A 25,425-nucleotide genomic window follows, 5' to 3' on the forward strand; every position below is an offset into this window, starting at 1 on the left:
TGGCAGCTCACAAGTGTCTATAACTCTAGTTCCAGGGGATCTGACCCTCACACCAACGTTCATAAAATAGTTAAATTATTTTAAAAAGATGGTTGGGCAGTTAGGAGTACGTGTGGCTATTTCAGAGGGCCTGGCTTGGTTCCTGGTACCTGCTCCACTAAACATCCATAACTGGGTTGGGGATTTAGCTCAGTGGTAGAGCGCTTGCCTAACAAGCACAAAACCATCCATAAGTGTAGTTCCAGGAGAACTGACACTCTCTGTGGGCAGCCAGCACGAATGTGGTACATATACATACATGTAGACAAAACATTCAAACACATAAAATAATTAAATGTGATACATTTCCAGGTCTTCGTTTACTTTTTAAAGTATGATTTATCAAAGTTTATAATTGGTACTATTATGATTGAAATACCGGGTTGGGGATTTAGCTCAGTGGTAGAGCGCTTGCCTAGCAAGCACAAGGCCCTGGGTTCAATCCTCAGCTCAAAAAGAAAAAAAAAAAAAAAAGAAATACCTTTTTAAAAAAATCAAAACTTATATAGGTATGCAGTTGCAAGGGTATTTTAAAATGTTTCCAAAGCTGGGCAGTGGTGTACACCTTTAATCCCAGCACTTTGGAAGCAGAGGCAAGTTCGAGGCCATCCTGTCTATAGTGGGAGTTTCAGAACAGCCAAAGTTACACGAAGAAACCCTGTGTTGAAAAACAAAACACAAAAGTTTCCTAGATGGCTCAGTCAGTTCTCTCCTGCCCTGTGGGTTTCAGACTGTTAGACCTGGCAGCGGTGTGCTTACTCAGTGAGTCACCTCTCAGCCCTCCCCATCTCCTTTTTTGAGACAGGATCTCTTACTGACCCTCGAGTTCACCGATTCACCTAGACTGGCTAGCCACCAAGCACAGGAATCATCTGAGTCTCTGTCTCTCCAGCCCTGGGGATGAGTCTTGGGGGGGTGCGGGGGTGTCCCAGTGCAGGTCCTCACACTTAGGTCGGCAAGGCAGGCATTCTAACTGCCATGGCCCTGGTTCCTCCCATCCAGAATATTCCAGTCTTGAACTACTTCTGTGGCTGAGGACACCTTCAGACACCAGTTTTCCCGATTCTCCATCTCCCAAGTGTCGGGATTACAGACGTAAATCATCATGTCCCGTTTATCAAGTGCTGGGTTGAACGCAGAGCTTTGTATGTAAGCATTCTACCAGCGACGTTCCATCCTCAGCCCCAGCAGAGACTTTTTTAACTAGAAGCCACATTGACTTGGTTTGTAAATTCAAGTCTGTAACACAGTAACTTATAACTCAAGGTTGTTGTGACTGCTTTGACTCCTGCTCAGATGCCAACAACTCTATGACCTGGTGCAAATTCAGCACAGTGGAAATGGGAATAATAGTTTCACTATTGCAAAGGCAGTTTTGACTTGAGGGGGTCTTCCTAGAGGCCAATAAGTAACAGACATTTATTTACCTGTTTCTTCTGTTCAGTGGGGGACAAGCATTTGGCACCAACCTTCTCTGCTTCCTCAAAAAGGCTGTCAACAAAATGGTCACAGTTCCTTTGTTGATTATCATTGAGGGGTTGATTACCAGGAGGTCCTGTTTCACAAACCCTAAAAATAAAATAAAAATAAAAATAAAGCGCTGTAAACTCTATGTTAGTGAAGACGTAATTCTGGGGGAGTCATTAAATGCATTTTAGTCTAGACCAGTCCTACAGACACTTGGGGAAGGCTGACTTTTTGCTGTGTAAGGTATCTTTTGTATTTTAGGATGTCTAGCAGGGCCCTTGACCTTTATCCACACAGTGTTGATAACAAAAACAGTATAAAGGCACAAATAATAACAAAGCAGTTATACACATATGAAAATGCCATAAGAAACCCATTACTTTGGAACTTAAAAAATTAATTTAAAAGCCCCCAAACTAGATGTTCATTATTGCATTCTGTGTATGAGCGTGTGTATAGGTGTACATGTGTAGAAGCATTGTGGAAGTCGGAGAAAAACTTGTGGGAATTATGGGAATTGGTTTACTCTTTCTACCATGTGGTCCCAGGGATCAAACTTAGGCTGTCAAGCTTGGCAACAAGGGAACTTGTTGGGGAATATTATTTGTTTAGCTCTGTGAAGCTGTGTTACTGTGTCTGTCTAAAGCACCTGATGGTCTAATAAAGAGCTAAACAGCCAATAGTGAGGCAGGAGAAAGGATAGGCAGGGCTGGCAGGCAGAAAGAATTAACAGATGGAAAAATCTGGGAGAGGAGAGATCTAGGAGCCAGAGAAGGAGGAGGACATCAGGGGCCAGCCACCTAGCTGCAACAGAGTAAGAAAAGGAAGGTATACAAAAACAGAGAACAGGAAAAGCCCAGAGGCAAAAGACAAACAGATTAGTTTACAGTTAAGAAAAGCTGACAAGAAACAAGCCGAGCTAAGGCTGTTTCTAATTAAGAATAAGCCTCTGTGTGTGATTTATTTGGGTGCTGGATGGTAGCCCCCCCCAAAAAAAGCAAAAACAAGCCCCAGAGTTTTAGAAAGAATTTTTTCCTTTTTTTTGTTTTGTTTGTTTGTCAGAGCTGAGGACCGAACCCAGGGCCTTGAGCTAGCTAGGCAAGCGCTCTCCCACTGAGCTAAATTCCCACCTCCTAAAAAGAATTTTTTAAAGAGGTCAGTAGGGGGCTAGAAAGATGGCTCACAGGTTAAGAGTGTGTACTGCTCTTGTGGAGGACTGAGTTTGGTCCCTAATAGCTATATATGGCAGCTCACAGCTATGTAACTACAGTTCCAGAGGACCAGATGCTCTATTCTGGCCTCTGAGGGCACCTGCACTTAGGTGCAACATTCCTTCATAGACACAGACACATTTTTAAAAAGATCTCAGTACAATGTAACAGTTGTTAACCAATCTCCACTTAAAGTGCTAAAATAACTAAAAATACCTTTATAAATGTCAATGTGTCATCCTGCCTGGCTTTCTGTTGCTGTTGATTTAGGATTTATATTTCATCTTATAAAAATGTTATGTAAGATTTTACTTGTCAGGAATGGATTCTGGGCTTTTGGAAGTTAGGCACAAAATTTATGAGAAACAATGAGATATCACCATTTTGTAACTCACTAACAGGAACTGTAAGGTGGAAACGTTTACTGATCCTGCTGCTAATCTACCTCTCAAGTGTATGCTTCTAACCATGATACTCTATAAAGAACTATTCTAAGCACTTTACATGTGCCAACTCATTCAATCTTCACAGTGATCCTAGAAAGTATTATTTTTACCTTAATAGATGAAGATAGTGGCTAAGTAAATTGTTTAAGCAAAGCTTATGCTCTTAACACCATGTCAGACAATCTCTCAAAATAGCCACCATTATATTGTTATTAAAATGTTGGTACTTAAGGTTGGGGGATATAGCTCAATTGGATTTGGCTCACTCAAAAGGACCTGAGTTTGAGCCCCATCACCTAGGTGTGCAGGGCATATCGGTGAGTCCTAAAACTCAAAGAAGAGACAAGCAGATTTCTATGAGTTACAGCTCAGCTTGGCTTACAAAGGTGTTCCAGGCCAGCAGAGCTGTGTAGTGAGACGCTATCTCAACGACCAAATAAATGCCAGGGATGTGGGTGGAAGAGATGGCTCGTGCAATGGTAATGCTTTAAGTCAGGCACATCCTTTTTACTTTCCAAGGTAATTCTTTCTCCCCCCCACACACAGTTAAAACATCCATACTATCAATATTAATTCTATCTTCCCCATACAATGACACAGAAATGTTTCTGGATATCTGATCACATCGTGTGAAGGTGTCGCTGTTTCACCTCACCTGCCTAAGACACCTTCTAATTGGTTTAATAAAGAGCTGAATAGCCAAGAGATAGGCAGGAAAGGATAGGCGGGACTTCCAGGCAAAGACAGGAACTCTGGGAAAAACTGGAGAGGTGGGGAATTCACCAGGAGACTGGGAGGGAGTCGGTATGGAGGAGATGTAACAAGTTACATAGCAGAACATAGATTAATATAAATGGGTTAATTTAAATTTTAATAGCTAGTTGGGAATAAGCCCAAGCTAAGGCCAAGCTTCCATAATTAATAAGTCTCTGTGTCATTATTTGGGAGCTGGTGATCCAAAGAAAGTTCAACTACACAGAAATAGTTACACTGTAAAATGCTATCTAATGATACTAATGATTTTTTTCTTTTCTTTTTCTTTCTTTTTTTTTTTTTTTTAAGCTGAGGATCAAACCCAGGGCCTTGCGTTTGCTAGGCAAGCACCCTACCATTGAGCTAAATCCCGAACCCTGATTTTTTTCTTTAATCAATATAGCTGTGTAGCAGTATAACATGTTTTCTAAAAGCCCAGGCCTTATGGTTCATGTTTAGATACCTTTATTTAATTGCAGGAAGGAAAACTAAGTTTCAGTAAGAAACTTAAATTTCTATGATTTGGTTTTCTTATCTCTAAAAAAACAGATACTGGGGCTTGGGATATAGCTCAGCTGGTAAAGTACTTGCATGGCATTCACAAAGCCCTGGGTTCAATCCTGAGTACTCCATAAACCTGGCATGGTGGTGCATACCCACAATCCCAGTACTTTGGTGGTAAAGACAGGAGGATGAGAAGTTCAGGTTGAATCTTTGGGTACAGAGTGTATTCAAGGACAGCCAGCTACTGTGAGCCTGTCATAAAAAAAGAAGTAAAGATGCAGATGCCACCAAAAATGGTCCTGAAGATAAAATGAAAGACACAGTGTAGCTGGAAGTGGCACGTTGGCATATGTTGTTAGTCCAGAGGATCTCTGAGTTCAAGGCCACCCTGGTCTACAGAGCGAGTTCCAGGACAGCCAGGGCTGCAGAGAAAAAAAATCTTGCCTCAAAAAACAAACAAAAAATAGTTTTACAAAAAACTTAATAAATCAAAACAACGACCACTCACTGAATAGCACTGTAAGGATGAGGCCAAAGAAGAAATATCAGAGGCAGAAGACAAGACTAGAGAGCTACATGTAGGCCAGGAGTGGTGGCCCAAGCCTTTAATCCCAGCACTGGAGAAGCAAAGGCAAGTGGATTTGGGTGAGTTCAAGGCCAGCCTGGTCTAGAGTGAGTTCCAGGACAGCCACGGCTACAGAGACAGACACTGTCTCAAAAAATCAAGACCAAAACCAAAAACAAGAAAAACATATTTAGGATTCAGTAAATTGGCTTAGGCAGTAAAAGTATTTACTATGTTCAATCCCCAGGCTAAATTCAATCTCCAGAACCACGTATAATCGTGGCAGGAGAGAATTGACTCCACAAAGCTGTTCTCTGACCTCCACTAACACATATGGAATGTAGGCACACACAAATAATATAAGATTGATGAATTTTAAACCACGAGGTGGTGGTGCATGCCTTTAATTCCAGCACTCTAGAGGTGGAGGCAGGTGGATCTCTGTGAGTTCGAGGCTAGCCTGGGCTACAGAGTGAGTTCCAGGACAGAATCCAAAGCTACACAGAGAAACCCTGTCTCAAAAAACCAGGAAAAAAAAAAAAAAAAAAGGAAAGAAAGAAAGAAAAAAAAAAAGATTGATGAATTTTATCAAGATAGCAGTTTTATAAAAATTATAAAATGCAATCATAGCCTGGTGTGGTGGTGTAAGCCTACTGTATCTCCAGCTGCTTAGCAGACTGGGGGAGCTTTGTAAATTCAATGAATGTGTGGGCTACAGAGTGAGTTTAAGGCAAACCTGGACAATTTAGTGATGCCTTGTCACACAAAAAAACTGGGGATGTAGCTCAGTGGCAGGGTGCTTGCTTTGCATATGTGAGGCCCTAGATTCAATCCCTACAAAGAAAGGAAGGCCACTAAAGAGAAAAAGTAATCGTGATCCTAAGAAGGAAGAGCTCCAGGATACAGTTAAAGTAACTAACTTTTACTATAACCTATTCAATGCGACTATGGGTAAAAACTACAACAAACCACCCTCAAATATATTACTATTACCAATTTGCATAAGTGATCATACATAATTAAAAGCTGCTTTACTATTTCTGCCAGTGATATGCAACAAAACAAAACAAAAAACAAAGAAAATAACAAAGACATTAAACTCATTGCTTTGGTTTACTTACCAGTCTTCTTTTATACTGTCAAGATTATCTACTTCTTTCATTCTCTTTCTGCTACTGCAAAAGTAAAAAGAAACAGGAGTTAAAATTCTCAACAGTATAGAACTTTATTCCTATGTATCAGTATTCTTTAACATGTAAGTTACTGTGTAACCATAAAGTAGTTCTACAAGGGTTTGAACAGCTGACCAAATTCAATATGGTCATTTTCATCTAAAACAAAACAAAGAAACACAGCACATGGTGGCACATGCCTGTAATCCCAGCACCTGGGAAGCAGAGGAAGGATGAGTTCAAGGTCATCTTCAACTCTGTTGCTAAAGACCAGCGTGGGCCTTTGTTGGGGGGGAGGGGATGAAAGAAAGTTTAACCTCACCACTCGGGAGGCAGAGGCAGGCCAAACTCTGTGAGCTCTAGGCCAGCTGGGACCACGTAGTAAGACCCAGTCTCAAAACAAAACACAATAAAAAGACGAGGGGCTGGAGAGATGACTCAGTAGTTAAGAGAATTTATTGTTCTTGCAGAGGACTGGGGTTAGATTCCCAGAACACACAGGGCAGCTCACAACCATTTGTGATTTATACCTGTAGTGGGTGGTTTTGTGTGTCAACTTGACAAGCTACAGCATGATCAGAAGGATCCTCAATGAGGAAATGTGGTTTTTTTTTTTCTAAGACAAAGTTTCTCGATGTAGCTTTGAGCCTTTCCTGGAACTCACTCTGTAGCCCCTGGCCTTGAACTCACAGAGATCTGCCTGCCTCTGCCTCCCAAGTGCTGGGATTAAAGGCATGTGCCACCACCACCCAGCAGAAATGTATTCTTGAGATCCAGCTGTCAGGCATTTTCTCATTTAGTGATCAATGGGGGAGGCCCAGCCCATGGTCAGTGGTGCCATCCCTGGGCTGCTGGTCTTGGGTTCCATAAGAAGAAGGGCAGAGCAAGCCATGGGAAGCAAGCCAGTGAGCACTCTCCCATGGCTTCTGGATCAGCTCCTGCCTCTGGGATTCTGCCCTGCTTGAGGTCCTGCCCTGACTTCCTTCAGTGAATAATAGTTATGTTGAAGTGTAAGCCTAACAAACCCTTTCCTTCTCAACTTGCTATTTGGTCATGGTGTTTCGTTGCACACAGGAACAGAAATCCTACATAGTAATATTTTAAATGGGGATTCTTGGTTTTTTTGGCTTCGAGTCTCCCCTCTGCTTTGCAGAGGGTCTTTTTCTCTGTGTCTGCTATATGTGTTTCCTCATTCCCCAATAAACATCTTCCTTCAACTGCTTAAATTAATATTTTAAAGATTTATTTATTTATTATGTATACAACATGTTTGACTGCAGGCCAGAAGAAGGCACCAGATCTCATTACAGATGGTTGTGAGACACCATGTGGTTGCTGGGAATTGAACTCAGGACCTCTGGAAGAGTAGTCGGTGCTCTTAACCTCTGAGCCATGTCTTCAGCCCCTAAAATTAATATTTTAAAGGGGCTTTTTTAGGTGTGTACATGTGTGTAAGTGTTCATGTAGTATACATGCATGGTGGTGGCATGTGATGCCAGAGGCCCACGTCAGGTGTCTTCCTGGATGCTTTCCCACCATATTTGTGTGTGCAGGTATGTGCGCATGAATGTGGAGGCCAGAAGGCAATTTCAGGTGTTTCCCCCTTAGACACCATCTTATTTTTTCAGGGAGGGTGCCTCCCTGGAACCTGGGGATCATTGATTCCGCTAGACTGGCAGGTTGGAACTGCAGAGATCCAACCACCCCTGCATCCCCAGTGCTGAGATTATGGGCATCCACCACTAACTTTCATGTGGATGCTGGCGATCCAGACTCAGGTCCTCATGCTTGCCTAAGGATGTACTTCATTGACTGAGCCATTCTGCAGCTTCCAAAGGTTTCATTGGTTTGTTTGTTTTTCTGAGACAAAGTCTCACATGTAGTTCTGGGTGGCTTAGAATGTTAGTCCAAAGACCCTCATCCCCATCCCTGTCCTCATTCAAACCAGAGTCTACACTGCTGTTGGAAGAACGGTGGAGTCTAAGGAGTTACCAGCCAGCTGCAGCAGAAGTAGGACATGTACAAAATGAGGTAACAGGCAACGAGTCACGTGGTAGGTAGTATTTAGATAAGAAATAGGGGTTAATTTGGGTTGTAAAAGCTAGTTAGCAACAAGTCTAAGCCATTGGCTGAGAATTTATACTTAATATAAGCCTCAGTGTGTTTCTTTGGGAGTGGCTGCTGACACAGGAAACCTCCCCCTACCAATAGCTTTCCAATATGGGTCTGGAATTTCCACATAATACCTGACAAAGCTTAAAAAAGGATTCTAGACACACAAAAACAGAGTCTAACTCACAGCTTCTTAGTAACCGCCTTTTTTCCAATAGGCTCTGTTTGCTAGCAGCAAGCAGAAGCAGCTGCTTTAAGAGACGGTTTCCTGGCTCAGTGCTAGTGGCAAAAATGGGCACAATTCTTTTAAGAAGCCCTGCTACCAAACGCTTAAATGGCGTTTATGAGCAGTGGATGGCACACTACTTGGTGGCAACATGGACCCCAAAACGACCCAGAGTTGGAATGGTAAACGTGGCTCTCTCTGGTTGGTATCTCCGCCATGAAGCTAGGCTCTCAGGGAACCAAGCAGGCAGAGCCAGCCACCAATGTAGACCTTTGGTCCTAGCCATGCAATTTAACAGTTTAAAGACTCATATGGTTAGAAAAAGATTACAGATATGCAATAGAGATTCAGACAGAAAAAACCTCTAAATGGGTTACAGTGTGTTTAAAAATATACATAGGCTTGGGAGAAAAAGGAGAAGGTACAGACGTTTTAAAATAACAGTAAAGTCCTTAAAAGGATAGTAAAGTAATAGAAAAGAAATAAAGTCATGTGATGGAAATACACAGAGAGTCTGCATCCTATATTATTGTGTTATCTTTAAATTTTTTGACTGATAAAAGATACTGGATTATAAAAGGTACTAGATTAAACCAATCTATATATTTTAAAAATATCTTGACTTCAAAATTTAAGTCAAAAGATATGTTACTTTGGGGAAGAGATTATGCTTTTATTTTCACAGATAATGTGGGGTTGAGGATTTGTTCAAGATTAAAGAGAATCAGGTTTGAACAGGGAAGACCCCCTGAAATCCTGGCTAAAGACATAAATACATAAACCTAGAAAACATATAAAACACGTAATATATATTTTACCTGCTGAAATATAAAATAAAAAATCATCTTGGCTGACTTGTGTGCAATACACAGTCTGTACTTGTATTAATACAGATATGTACGTTATCTTTAAAAGTTCATGTATTTTCAGAACAAGGGACCAGACACCAATAAAAATGGATGCCCCAGGTGGTCCAGCATCCAGAAAACTTCCAGGCCGCTGACTGAGATGATCCAGGCTCACTATAGCCAAGACTTAACAATTATCCTAAATTTTCTCAGGGTCCAAAGATTACCAATACCTCCAAACAACAGGAAGTAGTCTAGAGAATGACCCCTACATTCCCAAAATATTGGTTATAAATGTTTGTTATCATTTAAGGGGGGGGTTAGTTACAATTTGTTATTCATAATAGTAAAAAAACCAAAAACCAAAAAACTTAACAAAGGAGATTAGATCTCAGGGGTATCATTCTGAAAAGAAAATGGGGATTATATACAGAAATGATAGGATAAAAGGGTAGATTATTGAATCTAATTTTAAACCAAAAAACAAACAACCCAACTATTAGTATTAAATATTTCACGTTTGTATGGATTTTGGTATATTGATACAAATTTAAAGTTAATTTTGTTATACTGTATGTATATTTCTACTCTTGTTTAGGGTATTGTGTTTATGCAGCTCATTTAAAAATGTAATATGTAATTATTAAGAAATACAGATTAATAGTCATCTATAACAGTCAAACTTATAGTCATATTAGGTATGTTTTCAAGGTCATACACAGATATATTTAGATAGAGAGATGGTCTTCAAACACTTCAAAGACCTACATAATATGGAGTTTAATATGTTTCATAACTTATGGCTTTTCATGATAGTGAGACACCTCTGCTCCTAAAAGTACAAATTTACTTCAGAGAATATAATGGGCATCAGAGAAATTCCATATGGAGTTTGTCTTCCTTATGGCAAAAGCTAGCTATCTGGGCAAAGAAATTGCCCTTGCCTCAATTGCTGACAGTATACTGTCCAAACTGGACCAGCAGGATACAAAAAGTTGACTGCCAAACTTTGTCAAGACAAGGTAGGACAGTCCTTTAGAATTCCCTGCTTCTCAGGAAAAACTGTCAGATATACTAGGCCTGCGGGCCAAAGTTGGATGCCCCAGTGTTACAAAAGAACCTAAGGTGATTGTCCAGGCAGCCAGATGTCCCTGTAATTAGGTAACATTTCACCCTTCTGGGGTCTTTGATGGAGTTGAAGACTAGATAGTTATAGTTTTCCTTAGTTATGATAGAAGGTAAATTAGGTTAAAAAAAATTGAAGTGACAAAGATAATAGACAACAGAATATTTTCACTAATTTTGCCAAATACAAATAGACTATATCTTGCAACTGTAATTCTTACTTGACAACTGGTTTTGTTGTATATAATCTTACTATGTTAAAGTTAAAATCTGCCTTTTTAATTAGACAAAAAGGGGGAAATGCTGTGGAATAATCCCTTTGAATACTGTGAAGATTTGTCACTGTGATTGGTTTAATAAAGAAGCTGGGGGCTGGAGAGATGGCTCAGAGGTTAAGAGCACCGACTGCTCTTTCAGAGGTCCTGAGTTCAATTCCCAGCACCCACATCGTGACTCACAGCCATCTGTAATGAGATCTGGTGACCTCTTCTGTGTACATAATAAATAAATAAATCTTAAAAAAAAAAAAAAAAAGCTGACTGGCCAGCCTGGTCTACAGACTGAGATCCAGGACAGGCACCAAAACTACACAGATAAACCTTGTCTCAAAAAAACAAAACAAACAAACAAAAACCTGACTTCCAATAGCTGAATAGGATAAAGTTAGGTGGGAGAGCCAAACTGAGAATGATGGGAAGGGGGGTGGAGTCAAAGGAGCCAGATGCAGAGGAAGCAGGATGTATATGAAATGAGGTAATAGGCAATGAGTCACGTGGTAGAACTTAGATAAGAAATATTGGTTAATTTAGGTTGTAAAAGCTAGTTAGGAATCAGCCTAAGCTATTGGCCAAGCATTTATACTTAATATAAGCCTCAGTGTGTTTATTTGGGAGCTGTTGGCTGGAAACTTCTGTCTATATCTGATTTTTGTACTTCCCTGCAGAAAACTCCTCAACCATTTCAACCATTATTAGAATAAGGTCCAAATCCTTTGAGCAATATTACAGGAGAACTAATATAGTTCTTTCCATTTTTACCATAGCTGCACTTAATATGTTGTAATAAAAGTATGTTCCCTTAATTGTACCCTTAGAGGTCTTTGTTATGATCATCAATACCACTAGATAGTTAGCTACTTTAATATTTCTGTCAGTGACATGCAATAAAAACAGAAAAATAGTAACATAGGTATCAGGTCCAAGGGTATCCCATTTGCCCACACAAAAGGGCAGGCTCACTGACTGGGTCCAAAATTGAGTCTAGGCCCAGTTCAACCAGGACTATAGGAGGATTTCTGGAGGTTAGATAAAAGCCAGCATTTCTCAGGAAACTTGTGAAACTGGTTCCCATCTGTCAAAAGGAGTTATTTCCCTTACTTCTGGCAGAAGGGACAGATGACTTCATTGACACATACCTGTGGCTCAAAGCCCACACAGACCTCCAGGCTCCCCTCCTCGGAGGTATCCCTTTGTTCTCTTTATAATGGCAGGGACTTCCCCCTGCCTGGCTATTCCTCTTGTGCTGATGCTACGCACTATTGTCCCTTCTCATGGTCATGCCCAGTCTGTTTCTCTTTCTCTCTCTTATGCACAGTAACAACCTTCCCTCTACACGATCAGTCATTCCAATGGTTTCTTTATTGTGTCTCCTTGAATACAAGCAATAGCAAAGAAATTCATTGCTTGAATTAACTTACCATTCTTTATATTAGTTTTGAAAAAAAAGAAAGAAAAAGAAAACACTGTTCTAAAACCCATAACATTACATAAGAAGGTGACACGGTTTCGTTGGGTCCTGGGGTAGTGCGAACAATGGGGGTTAGACCACCAAAGTCAGACAAACAGAAGCAAACTTTATTTCATCAATGCGGGGTACCAGAGATTCTAACTAGTTGGGGCCATAGACAGGTTGGAATCTGATACTGTGACCATGAGAAGAGGCCAGAAACTTCTTTTTATAGTTAAAAACAAACAAACAAATAAAACATTTGCAGGGTGGGAAGTCAAAGGAATTTTTACAATCTTGAGGTTAGGCTTTGAGTAACAGTACATTCTGGGGTTTACAACTTTTTTGTTGTTGTTGTTGTTTTTGTTTTTCCGAGACAGGGTTTCCCTGTGTAGCTTTGCACCTTTCCTGGAACTCACTCTGTAGCCCAGGCTGACCTCGAACTCAGAGATCAGCCTGGCTCTGCCTCCCCGAGTGCTGGGATTAAAGGTGTGCACCACCACCGCCCGGCTAGGTCTGTCTTAATTCTTAACCAACTGCTTTTCCTATAACTGGAATGAATGTAAGGCAGAGTCATGTAGAAGGAATTGCTAAAGGTTAACTTGCTTAAAGCAGCTGTCAGCTCCAATACCACTAGACTATATATATATATATATATGAATATATCCGTTAATATGAATAGGCATACAATTTTTTTTTGTATGTGGAGCTGAGGATCGAACCCAGGGCCTTGTGCTTGCTAGGCAAGCGCTCTACTACTGAGCTAAATCCCCAACCCTGGCATACAATTTTTTATATTCCTGGGCTCTTCATTCCCCCTTTGAGTTTGTACCAGAATCAAACCCTTGATTCATCTGGATCTATATACAAGCCTGAGTCTGAGTTTTTAACAGTTGTATATAGGTCCTCAAGAGCCTGGGTAGCTAAAGGTGCATATTGTGAGCTGAGAATCAAGAGCTTTACCAAGGAAATATGGCTCTTTATAAACTTAATATACATGTTAACCACACAGGTACCCATTGTTAATAGTAATAGAAGAATAATCAGCCAGGTGGTGGTGGCGCATGTCTGTAATCCCAGCACTCGGGAGGCAGAGCCAGATGGATCTCTGTGAGTTCAAGGCCAGCATGGTCTACAGAGCTAGTCCAGGACAGGTTCCAAAGCTACAGAGAAACCCTGTCTTGAAAAACCAAAGGAAAAAAAAAACAAACAAGAATAATCAGAGGTCCAGTAATGGAGGGCAAAAGAGTGGTTAGTCAAGGGGACCAGTTAAAGAGTTTATGAAATCAGGAATAAGATTATTGTCTTTCATTTTGTCTCTTAAGGAGACTTGTCTTAAGCTCTTGTAAAGTATCTCTGATAACACACTAGTGGTAATCGTAAAGACATGATTCACCTAGGGCAGCACCTAGCCCCCTCCTGTTGACTTCTGATTAATGCAGCAGTGCCAAGGGCAGCTGAATCAGCTATGCCTAGTCTCACCAGCAAAGGGACAAGAATAGGAGCTTCCCTCTTGTGTCTAAGCCCCAGGGAGGTGCCCAGATGTCCCCTGCCAGCCAGGCCATCATAATAATATATTTGTGGGACTATTCATACCAAAACACAAAGTTCAGGCCAGTTTCTTATGGTGAACATGTTGGTTGATATACAAGCATATAGTCCCCATGGCACAGGCGAACCAGGATCCTTGGGACACAACCAATTGTTAAGAGTTATCTAGGCTAAGAGTAGTTTTGGAGGTCTCTTTGTAAGTCCCCTGGACATATACATCTGGACCCTTGCATATGGAAGAGTAGGCAGTCTTATCCAAGGGGTAGTTATAAGAGCAAACACAGGTAGCAGCCCCCCAGCCATCTCGGAAGGTGAGAGGGGCTTTCCAGGGGCAGGCTGTTTTGTTGGTTAAAGATACTTTTTTAAGTGCTGTGGATGGGTGCTCAATCCAGAGTCCCATTCCTATGTAAAAAGGAGGCTTAGGGTTTAGGCATGGCCAGCAATCAGCAGTGAGATGAACATTAGTGGAATTGAGGAGAGACTAGGTAGCCAGAACCATTTCAAAAAGAGTGTCTGTGGGTGCAGGTGGATTAATCTGATTTTCTATTATTTCCCTGGTGATTGCAACCATGTTTGGAGAAGTGAAGTTCTGGACTTCACTGAGCAAGTGGAACAGCTGTGTCATGAGACCAAGTTGCAGGGACTTGAGTGGGAACCTGAGGGACAGACTGGGGACCAGATGGGGTACTAGGATATCATGTAGGGCCAATGGGTAGGATGGGAGTCTTGACCTGTGAACACTGTATGGGGAATACTGTTCCCATAACCACATTCCTATAACCTGAGTCCATGTAGAATAAACCACAGGGTCTAGAGTCCCATTTGACTTTGTGATGGGATTACAAAATGTGGGCTCTGTGCAGGAACTATTAACAGAGGCTGATATTGTTATGAAGGGGTAGCTGGGGTCCAAGTCTCATATCTCCAATTTGGACACCAGAATTCTTTCTGGTCACTACAGGCAGGGGTGCTAGGAACTGGGCAAGCATAGTATTTTCCCTGGAATGCTTCTGAAGGATGTTTAGCTAACTCAATATTCACATGCTCTATAAGATTTTAAGCTAAGTTAGAGGCTCCCCATATGGGCAACCTTTTCAGGATTATGAGTGACGGTCAGGTCTGGCATTAAGTAATATAAATCAGTCCTAAAAACTGAGAAATCTTTTAGATCTTCTTGGACTTGTTCAGATATCAGGTGCCCTGTTCAGAAGTCTGAAAGTCTCCAAATGCAGGTGACTACAGGGGAGATCGGAGGGCCCCCAGTCACCCTAGAAATTCAGCTAATGTAAATCAGAAAAAGTCTGATTCCATCAGGAACAGGTTTGAGATGAGTGATGAATCCACGTCCTGATCCCTCAACTTTCACAGCTGTTGGGGTAGTCAGGATCACTGTGTGTAGTCCCTTCCAGCGTGGTCCAAGGGCTTCTTGGTGATGTCTCCAGACCCAAATAAGGTCACCTGGTTTATGGTTATGTGTCTTGGCAGGTGGCAGCTCATAAACATCTCTCAGGAGTGGAAAAATGCTGTCCTGGACTACCTGGATGGACTTAAGAAACTCGTATTTCAGACATCTTAGCCATGACTTTTAAAGGGAGTTTGGGGACCAGGGGTGAAGGCCTGCCAAACATGGTTTCATAGGGTTATCAATCCACAAGAGTAGAGAGTGCTCAATACCTGAAACAGGGCAAAGAGTAGGAGGGCTGTCCAGTCATCACCAGTTTCTAGGGTTAATTTAGTTAAGGTCTCTTTTAGGGTCCAATTCATCCTTTCTATCTGTCAGGGACTCTGGGAGTGTTATGCACGATGTAATTTTCAATTATTCCCCAATATTTAAACTAAGACTTGTGTTACCTTAGAGATGAAAGCTGGTCCACTGTCTGATGCTATTACAGAAGAAGTCTATACCTTGGAGTGAGTTCATCAATGATCTTCTTGACTACTGCAGATGCCATCTCTTTCCTAGTTAAGAAGGCTTCTACCCAAACTGTAAAGTGTCTATAAAGACTAGAAGGTATTTATATCCATACTTGCTAGGTTTTACCTCAGTGAAATCCACCTCCCAGTGGTCTCCAGAAGTTTCTCTTTTCCACTTGCTTTGAGAGGGCTCTTTTTTTCTGTGGGCTAGTAGCCTGGCAAGGGAGGCAGAGTCACACAGTCCCGCACCAAATGATTTATATTGAAATTGTTGATTATTTTGAGTGTTCTAGGAGTTGGGTTTTTTTGTTTTTGTTTTTGTTTTTTTTCCTAAATGTGTTCCCCTGTGGATTTGGCAGATCAAGGACTTGGCCAGTTCAGTTGGCAGGATGAGTTTTCCATCTGGGTTTGATCCCCAAAAGTGGGGGAACAAAGGTAATACTCAAGGAGGCTGGAGAGATAGCTCATTGAGTGAGAGCAACGGCTGCTCTTCCAGAGGACCTGGGTTCAATTCCTAGCACCCACATGGTGGCTCACAACTAGCTGTGACTCTAGTTCTACAAGGATCTCACACCCTCTTCTGGCTTCCTCAGGTACCAGGCACAGAAATGGTGCACAGACATGCATGTAGACAAAACACTTGTGCACATGAAGCAAATAACATTTTTTTTTTCTTAAGAGTAAGTGCTCAAGTAGTAACTGCTATCTACAGTATTCTTCTTCCTAGCGCTTGTAATCAACCACCCCGTCCTACCCGAACACAGTTCTGACTTCTGCATTTCACAAGTACCTACCACTAACATCAGTGTTATCACATCAGGAAGCTGGAGCAGGAAAATGTCAGCGTTTGAGGTCACAAATGGAATACTTAGAGAGTTCGAGACCAGCCAAGGCTACATATAGTCTGTCCCTAGGAAGGGAACGGCAGCTAAGGCATACTTACCTTTAATACCAGCACTTGGAAGGCAGAAGTAGGCAGCTATCTGAGTTTGAGGCCAGCCTGGTCCACGTATTGAGTTCCAGGCCAGCCAAGTCTAGTTAGTGAGACCCTGTCACAAAAATTAAAAAAAAAAAAAAAAAATGGTGCTGCATGTCTATAATTCAGGCACGTGGGAGCCTGAGAATTCCAAGTTCAAGTCCAGCCTGGGATAAATGAGGCTCTGTATTTTGTTGTTCTTGTTTTGTTTTTCTTTGTGGTTTTTCGAGACAGGGTTCCTTTGTATAGGCCTTGTGGTCCTGGAACTCGGAGATCTACCTGTCTCTGCCTCCCCCGATTGCTAGGACAAAAGGCGTGCACCACCACAGCAGGCCTGGCTAAGGAAACCCTGTTTTAACAACAGTAACAACAACAGCAACAAATACCTCCTCAATACAGATCATCAGTTCCCTATTTTTTTTTTTCCATAAATTACATACAAAAGAACCAACACTGGAGGCCACTCTAACGCGAATCTTTGCTGATAAGTAATAAACTTTTATTGCTACGTGTGAAAAAGGAGGTGGGGGGGGCGGAGAGAAGGACGCAAGAGAATTAAAAGATAAAACTCAATTAGGAAAACATATCAAAAGTGCGCTAAGGGGGAGGCTGGCGAAGTCAATTACGAAATGTCCAGAGAGTGAGACCGTCTGTATTTCTGGAGTGCGCTCTGGGCAGCGATCGCCTTGGGAAATGGGGCCATCTCTCTCGCCAGCACCTAACTCGAAGTTTCTGGGCGCCTTCAGAGAGAGAGAGAGAGAGAGAAGCACCACGTACGAGCCCCGCAGCCCCGCAGCCCCGGGCAGAGCCGGGAGCCGGGGGTCCGCACTCCCGGCTGGGGCCTCTGACCGCCGGCGTCATGCCCCGGCCGCAGTCGCGCGGTCCGGCAGCCCCGGGTGCCGACTCACTGCGGCCCAGACGCTGCCACGGTGACGGCAGGCGACAGCCCGGAGCGCCTCCCGGGAAACGCCCGCCCGACCCGGGTCACCCGACCGAACGCGGCGCGGAGCCCGGAGACTCACCTCAGGGCGCGGTCCCGCGGCCTAGTCCTCGGTCCCTTAGGGTCCGCAAGCGCCGCCGCCGCCGCCGCCCGGCGGGAGCCTCTCAGGCCAGGGGCGCCCGGAGACCCTCTGTAGGGACCAGCGCGGAGATACTGTCCGCCTCCCTCCCGTCCGCTGGACGCGCCCCGGGAGCGCGCGCCCGGGGAAGGGGGGCGGGAGCGCGCCGAAGAGGGCTCCGCGCGAGGCTCCGGAGCGCGCGCCCGGATGACGTGGGCGCGCCGGGAGAGGGGGGGGGGGGCCGACGGACGACACGGCTCCGCAGCGCGCGCCCGGATGACGTGGGCGCGCCGGGAGGGAGGGGGGGGGGGACGACGGCTCCGCGCGAGGCTCCGGAGCGCGCGCCCGGATGACGTGAGCGCGCGGAGGGGCGGGGCTTCCTGTGGCGGGTCCCCTCGAGGCCTCGGCTTGGCGCGCACGAATGGCGGCGATCTCTTCCCTGCCGCCCGCTCCGCTGCTTGCTGCCTCCTTAGGAGGCGCGGAACGTGCCAGGAGCTAGGTGGGCGTTCACCTGAAAAAAAGAAAAAGAAAAAAAATCCCGCGTCTACCCGTTTCTTTCTGTGCCTCTTCCCTTCCTCGGGGAGATTCCCCTGCGTGCCGTCGGTGAACTTCGCCGGAGCCCGATCCTCCCTCGGAAGAGTGACAGTTAAAAGAAACTCCCTCGCTCTTTGCGTTTCCCGAAAGGGCTCCACTCTTCCCTAAAGGATTTATTTGTTTGTGTGCTTATTTATCTATATTTATTTGTTCATTTCTCCCGAGGCAGGGTTTTTCCGTGTAGCTCCGGCTGTGCTGGAACTCACAGAGATCCTCCTGCCTCTGCCTCCCGGGTCGACTTCCGGCGGGGTTTAGCTGAGACTCCGGGGTGCCCCCTTTGTTTACTCTAGACGCGGTCGGTCAGGCGCATATTCTCCAAATGCCCGATCTCGGCTCTATAAATGATGAGAACTGCTTGTCATCACTCTGTGGTCAAAATGCCGGCTGCCCCGACATCACTAAACTTTAGTGAAGCATCTCTGGTTCCGGAGTCCCAAACTTTCACACACCCTCAGCCCCAGCCAGGAAGCACCTCGCCCCACCCCTGCCTTTTTTTAAATTTTATTTTATTTTTCTACTCCAGAAAGTACATAGACCTTGGAATAAACAAAACTCTGTTAGCCTCTCTGGTCCTCTTCTACCTTTGGCTGGTCCCACTTCGCCACACCTAGGTCTTCCTGGTCTTATTTATTTAGAAAAAGCGCGTCCCCCTCCAAAAGAAAAAAAAAAAAATAAGGAAAGCCCTTGTCTACCTAATCTAGGAGCTAGTTGCAGGTCTCATAGATACAATAGTCTCTTTTCTGTGTGTGTGTGTGTGTGTGTGTGTGTGTGTGTGTGTGTGTGTGTGTGTTTCCCCCCAGACAAGGTGTTACTATGTGTCCTGCAACTCCCAATGTAGACCAGTCTGGCGCCGCCTGCCTCAGTCTCCCGAGTGCTAGGATTAAAGGTGTGTACCACTACACCCGGCTACAACAGTCTCTTAAATCTAAATTTAGACTTGTTGTTGGAGGCGGGACCATAGTTTTTTTTTTTTTTTTTTTTTAACCTACTAGACAAGGTGTCAATCTGCCACGAAGCTACACCCCCACCTATCTCAGATCTTGTTTTGGTCTGACGTTTGCACGTCGCCCTATGGCAGTAGTATTCTCACTGCCCCAGGGCGGTCCCTTCCCGACCCACTGCAATGATCTTTCTATATAGACTCTAGACTGACCTAAACTGGGATTTGCTTTTCATTTGACAGTTGTTAGTGCCTGGAGTCAGTTTGAGATTGGGCCTCCCTACCAACCATTCCCCACCCAGGTAAAAGCAATTTGGGATTCTTCGGAAGACCTACTGAGCGGCGGCTCAGGGATCCTGTGGTGAGTATGGCTCTCAAAACAGTGCTCCTGCTCTCCTTCCTGTCTGTTGAGTTATTTTTCTGCCAGTAGTAAAAGATGCATGTCCACACAGTTATGTGCATTATAATATATATAATTGCTTTATGTATGTAATATGTATGTTTTATATATATAATTGGTGCATTCTCTGCAGAAACTTCTTAGACATAGCATATATATATATATATATATATATGTACACGTATATAGTGTGTTTGATTTTTTTTTTAGATTTATTTTTATTTTGTGTGTTTATATATGGGTGTTTTGTCTGCTTATGTGTCTATATATATTGGCATCTCAAGATTCTCCTGTCTCAGTCTATCAAATATTAATATTATAGATATGTATCACCCTGCCCAGACCTTTCTTTGATCCTTCTATGAGGCTCCTCTAATGTTTTGTGTTTTTTGTCTCTAATCCTATTGTAAGGTTTGTTCTAATATCAATTGAAAAGATTCTTTCTCATGTCCAAAGTCAATTTAACAGCCAGGTGTGGTGGCATATGCTTGTAATGTGAGCACTGGGTTGGAGGAAGAATAATGTTAAGTTTTGTTTGTTTTTCCCTTGGAGACAAGGTTTCTCCCTGTAGTTTTTGGTGCCTGTCCTGCATCTCACTCTGTAGACCAGGCTGGCCTCAAACTCAGAGATCCGCCTGGCTCTGCCTCCGGAGTGCTGGGATTAAAGGCGTGCGCCACCACTGCCCCACTAATGTTAAGTTTAAAGCCATCCTGGTCTCCATATCGAGACCCTGTCTTAACCAACAAAAGTCAACTGACCATAGCTCTATAGGTTTATTTCTGTATTTTTTCCTTCTGTTTTAGACAGGGTTTTGTTTAACCTTGATGTTTACTTGGTCTTCCTGCCTCTATGTCCTGAGTACTGGGATTGTAGGCACTGCCACACCAGGTTTATAGAGTGCTGTCCATCAAACCAGGGCTTCCTGCATACTAGGCTCTCTAGCACTCAGGCATGTCTTGGAATGCTGAAGTGTTTTTCCTGACTATTAGTTGATGCTGCTTGAAACAGGTCAGGCTTGCCTTGTAATCAAGAGTGGTCTTGAATTCCTTATTCTTTTTTTTTTTTTTTCTCTCGAGACAGGGTTTCTCTGTGTAGTTTTGCGCCTTCCCTGGACCTCGCTTTGGAGAGACCATGCTGGCCTCGATTTCAGAGATCAAACTCAGAGATCCCCCTGGCTCTGCCTCCCGAGTGCTGGGATTAAAGGCGTGAGCCACCACCGCCGGGCTGAATTCCTTATTCTTACTGCTTCCAGCTTCCGAGATGTGCCATAGTGTGTGGCTTGTAGGGTTTGAATCCAGGAGGCTTCAGCTTTGCTCTTGTGTTAGGATTGTTTTGCCTATTGGGGAACCGGTTTTCTATTTCTGTTAAACATTTGTTTATGTGCCAATTGGACCGTCTCGCAGCCCAGCGTACAATTTTGCCAGTACCATTTACTTCGGAAAGTCTTCTCTCCTTGTGGACTAGGATGGGGCAAATTTCAGTTTGTCAATGTGTATAACCTTGTGTTAAATTGCTGGATTTGGTTGGTGTTCTGTTTTGTTTATGGATTTTGCTGAAAGCTGGGTAGTGGCAGCACATGCCTTTAATCCCATTACTCAAGAGGCAGAGACAGGCGGATCTTTGAGTTCAAGGACAGCCTGGTCTACAGGGCAAGCTCCAGGACAGCCAGGGATACATGAGAAATCATTTCTTGAAAAAGAAAAATCATACAAACAAACAAAAACAACTTACCAGGTCTGTTTAGAGTTTTAATATTCTTTTGAATCAGTTTTGAAGGTTTGTATATTTCAATAATTTATTCATCTGTTATATGATTTTTTGTACACAGTTGTTCACAGTATTGTATAATCATTTTATTTATTTATTTATTTATTTATTTATTTATTTATTTATTTATTTATTGTGGAGCTGAGGACCGAACCCAGGGCCTTATGCTTGCAGGCAAGCGCTCTACCACTGAGCTAAATCCCCAACCCCCAAATAAAACACCCCCTTTTTTTTTCTTGTTTTTTGAGACAGGGTTTCTCTGTGTAGCTCTGGAACTCACTCTGTAGCCCAGGCTGCCCTCGAACTCACAGAGATCCACCTGGCTCTGCCTCCCAGTGCTGGTATTAAAGGCGTACACCACCACCGCCTTTTTTTTTTTTTTTTTTTTTGAGACAGGATCTCATAGAGTTCAGGCTGTCCTCCTAAACTTGCTACCTAACTAAGGATGGCTTTGGATTTCTGATCCTCTTGCCTCTCCCTCCTTAGTGGTGAGACTGCTTCAGGCCTGTACCACCACACCCAGCATATGGTGCTAGAGAAAAAAACCTGGGACTGTCAGCATGCTAAGCAAACATTCTACCAACTGAGTTGTTCAAAAGAGTTAGGGTCTTCTTGTGTTGTTACTCAGGCAGGCCCTGAGCTATCCTGTCTCAGTTTGCCTAGTAGTTTGAACTACAGGGACAAGGCCACCCCATCTAGAAGTAACTGCATTTTTAATTTTGCAATTTTATGTCGTACATGATTAGTAAACACGTTGGGCAGTATACGAATCTCATGTTTCATGTCATACATTTTGTTTCATAACATAGTGTTTCTTTACATGTATCAAGCTTAAAAATAGTCTCTTGGATGGCCTGTCGTAGTACTAAATCAGAATCATCTCTTCAAGGAAGAATTCCTTGCAGCCTTGTAGTATCTTGCTTTTCCTGCACTGGAAATGTCCTTTTTGAAGAAATGGCCTTTGCTTATTTGTGTGGATTAGCATTTCATCACCTGACAGACACCTAAGAAAATCCACTTAGGAGAAGAACCATTCATTTGGCTCGTGATCTCAAAGGTTCAGACCAGGGGCAGCTTGATCTGCTGCTGTGGGGCCGAGCAGAACATCAGGACAGCCAGGCTGTGTGGCAGCCTGAAGCTGCTCATGTCTTGGTGGAAGGAAGCACAGAGAACAACAGGCAGAGGCCAAGAGGTACTCTTCCAAAGCATGACACCAGCAACCCACTTCTTCCAACCAGCCCTCATTTCTCACGGGTTTTCCACCTCACAACAGTCCATCCCAACTGTGACCCATCAGTAGATTAAACCTTTGATTAGATCAGCCCCCTCAGGGACTAATTGTCTCAGGCTAGAGTGAAGGTCAGTGGTGAAACATTTTCCTAGAATGCTTGTCTTTTTTTTTTTTTTTTTTAACAGATAGGATCTTGAAATGTAGCCTGGGCTGACCTTTGCCTTGTTATGTAGTCCAGGCTGACCTTAGAATTGAAACTGTCTTTGCGAAGCTTGCTAGGTGTTGGGATTACAGCCTCTGCCACCATACCCAGCTCTTTTTTTTTTTTTTTTTTTTTGTTTCCTTAAATGGAGAATTACAGAGGTTCTGCGTTCCCTGGGGACAGGCTACAGCATTGAAAACAAAATCGATCTTTAGAACTTTGTCATTCCTCCTAGGGCTTAGCTTTTGGTTGTTCCCAAAGGAACCAAACTTAGTAAATTGTTTCCTTTTTATTGTGCCAGTTTGACCTGGGGGTAGGTGGGTGGTGGTTATGTACTGTAGTCCAGGGCTCTGCTACTACACACTATAACCCCAAGTCTTATTTGTATATAGTTTTAAATAAAGTTTGAAAGGTATTTTACTGACTTGTTATTTTTCTCTCTAATACAGACAACTGAGTCCTATGCTGTCCAAGCTTGTCTTTCTTTTGTCCATGACGTCTTTCCCTCACGGTGGGTTCAAGGTGTATCTCTGAAGGCCTTCCTTAAACCCTTGTGCAGGTGCATCGCAGTTTTCGGGTTCCTCACCCTTCTGTCAGTGAGCTAGCTCTCTTGAGAACCAGAACTATGGCTTGTTTGGAGTCAGGGTCTGTCTCACTAGGTAGCTCTGCCTGTCCTGGAACTCACTCTGTAGACCAGGCTTTGAACTCTGTGCTTCTCAAGTGTTTTGTTCTACTGGGATTCAAATCACTCTGTACACAGACATTCTGTTGTGAACGAAGCTCATTATTAATTTTTCTGAAAGGGGACACTTACATGGCGAAAATGTTGTAACTATGAAACTACTTTTTTTTTTTTTTTAAAACACGAATTTCTTAAGTGTAATGATCAGGGAGGATTTCTGCCCAAGTAAAAAGTAGGCGCTCTATCTCTGATAAACTGAGATGTTTTGAAATGAGCATTCATTCCCTCCATATCAGCAGCTCTTTTATTATGTGTACTTTATCCCCTCCCCCCCCACTTGGAAGTGTTTTGTCTTAATTCTGCACATGGTGGGATGGTGATAAATCACTCAGGTAGATCTGGCTAAGGTCATAGGGAACAACACTGCTTCTCTATGCTTAAAGGTGAAGAGCTCCTCCCGAGTTTAGCAGCTCACACCTTAAACCCCTTTAAAACTCAGAACCTGGCGGATCTTTAAGAGTTCAAGGCCAGCCTGGTCTGCACAGTGAGTTAAAAAAGATGCAAGCTTCCGAGGGTGCTGTTTTGTTTTTCTCCCTTGGTTTACCTTGCGTGGATTAAGGAGGAGGTTTCTTCCATCCGCTGCCATTATCGTTCGGACAATCACGCAGAGTGCAGCCCGAGTTCATCCAGGGTCTTGCCCTAGGAAGCGAGGCGACTGGAACTCCCCGCACGGCGCCCTCCCCTCCAGTCCCCTTCCATCCCGCGCCTCGGTCGGCCGTTCCTTGCGTCATCCAGGCCACCGCGGGAGTCGCGGGTGTCTGTGGGTCCTCGGTCCCGGCCGGGCGTTGAAGGGTCCGGTCTAGGTTCCCCACGGGAACGGGCCCCGCGCCCTAGCCGGCTCCGCCCCCCCCCCCCCCCCCCCCCCCCCAGTCTAGACAGTCCGGTGTCACCTAGCCACCGTCGAGTTCACACAGCCCAGAGCGCCTCCTCCACTCCCCCTCCCCGCCGAGCGTGACGTCACGTCGGGGCGGGGCCTGCGGAGAGGGAAAGGGCTGCGCGTCCTTGCAGCGCCCCGCAGCGGCCGCGGCGGGAAGCGGCCTTGTCGGCCCTGCGGCGCCAGAGCCCTGACGCACGGAGCTGTGGAGAGAGAGAGGGAGAGCGAGCGAGCGAGCGAGCGAGAGCGAGAGAGAAAGGGGCAGACATGGCGGCTCCGCTCGGCTCCCGCTGAGGACGGCTGAGCGGGCGCAGGGTCCGTGCGGCCGGCCTGCAGCCTCGCTTCCGCCTCCCGCTCCCCGCCTCCTCGCGCCGCCGCCGGCTCCAGCCCGGCTCTTGCTTGTCGTGGCCTGCGTCCCGGAGAGGCAACGCGAGCCGGCCCCGGCAAGGCTCCGCTGGCCCTGACTGCCCGCCGGCGGGCCGGCCTTCCTCGCCTCTCCCGGGAGCGGCGGGCGCGGCGCGGCGCGGCGCGGACCCGGTTCCCCCTGGCTGGACCATGGTGAACACCCGGAAGAGCTCTCTGCGCCTTCTCGGGTCCAAGTCTCCCGGGCCCGGGCCTGGGCCTGGGGCCGGAGCGGAGCCCGGGACGACCGGCGGCAGCAGCCATTTCATCTCCTCTCGGACCCGCTCCTCCAAGACGCGCGCGGCCAGCTGCCCGGCAGCCAAGGCCGGGGGAAGCGGCGGCGGCGGCGGCGGCGGCGCCCTGGACGAGGCCCGGGTAAGAGAGCGGCGGCCCGGCCGCCCGGGCTTTGTCTGGCCGGAGCCCGTCAGCGGGTGCGGTGGAGGGTGGCAGCCGCCGAAGGGCCGCGGCTCCAGCACCTTTGCCGTGCCGGCCCGGTTCTTTTGTGTAAAGAACAGCCCTGGAGTCCGCGGGAGAGGGCTCTTGGGGGTCCCTTTCGGGGGGACATCCGAGCGGTCCGCCTT

The 25,425-nt window shown here is 44.8% G+C and overlaps 2 protein-coding genes across 3 annotated transcripts in view; one reads left to right on the forward strand and one right to left on the reverse strand.

Annotated features, from left to right (window-relative positions):
* The window catches only part of Ubxn2a (UBX domain protein 2A), a 35,089-nt gene extending 10,696 nt beyond the window's left edge, over window positions 1-24,393 (reverse strand). The window contains exons 1-4 of the mRNA XM_036171170.1: window positions 24,113-24,393; window positions 17,657-18,203; window positions 6,107-6,160; window positions 1,467-1,608 (exon numbers count right to left, since the gene is read on the reverse strand). Of these exons, the coding sequence (XP_036027063.1) occupies window positions 1,467-1,608; window positions 6,107-6,147 (183 nt within the window). The 5' untranslated portion in view covers window positions 6,148-6,160; window positions 17,657-18,203; window positions 24,113-24,393. The remainder of the gene's footprint in view (window positions 1-1,466; window positions 1,609-6,106; window positions 6,161-17,656; window positions 18,204-24,112) is intronic.
* A 214-nt stretch (window positions 24,394-24,607) lies between these two features.
* Atad2b (ATPase family AAA domain containing 2B) overlaps window positions 24,608-25,425 on the forward strand; it is a 129,238-nt gene continuing 128,420 nt past the window's right edge. For both annotated transcript variants that reach the window (XM_036170652.1, XM_036170653.1), the window contains exon 1: window positions 24,608-25,219. In XM_036170652.1, the coding sequence (XP_036026545.1) occupies window positions 24,998-25,219 (222 nt within the window). In that variant the 5' untranslated portion in view covers window positions 24,608-24,997. The remainder of the gene's footprint in view (window positions 25,220-25,425) is intronic.

This window comes from Onychomys torridus, chromosome 21 (genome assembly GCF_903995425.1).
Source record: "Onychomys torridus chromosome 21, mOncTor1.1, whole genome shotgun sequence".
In the NCBI taxonomy this organism is placed as follows: Eukaryota; Metazoa; Chordata; class Mammalia; order Rodentia; family Cricetidae; genus Onychomys; species Onychomys torridus.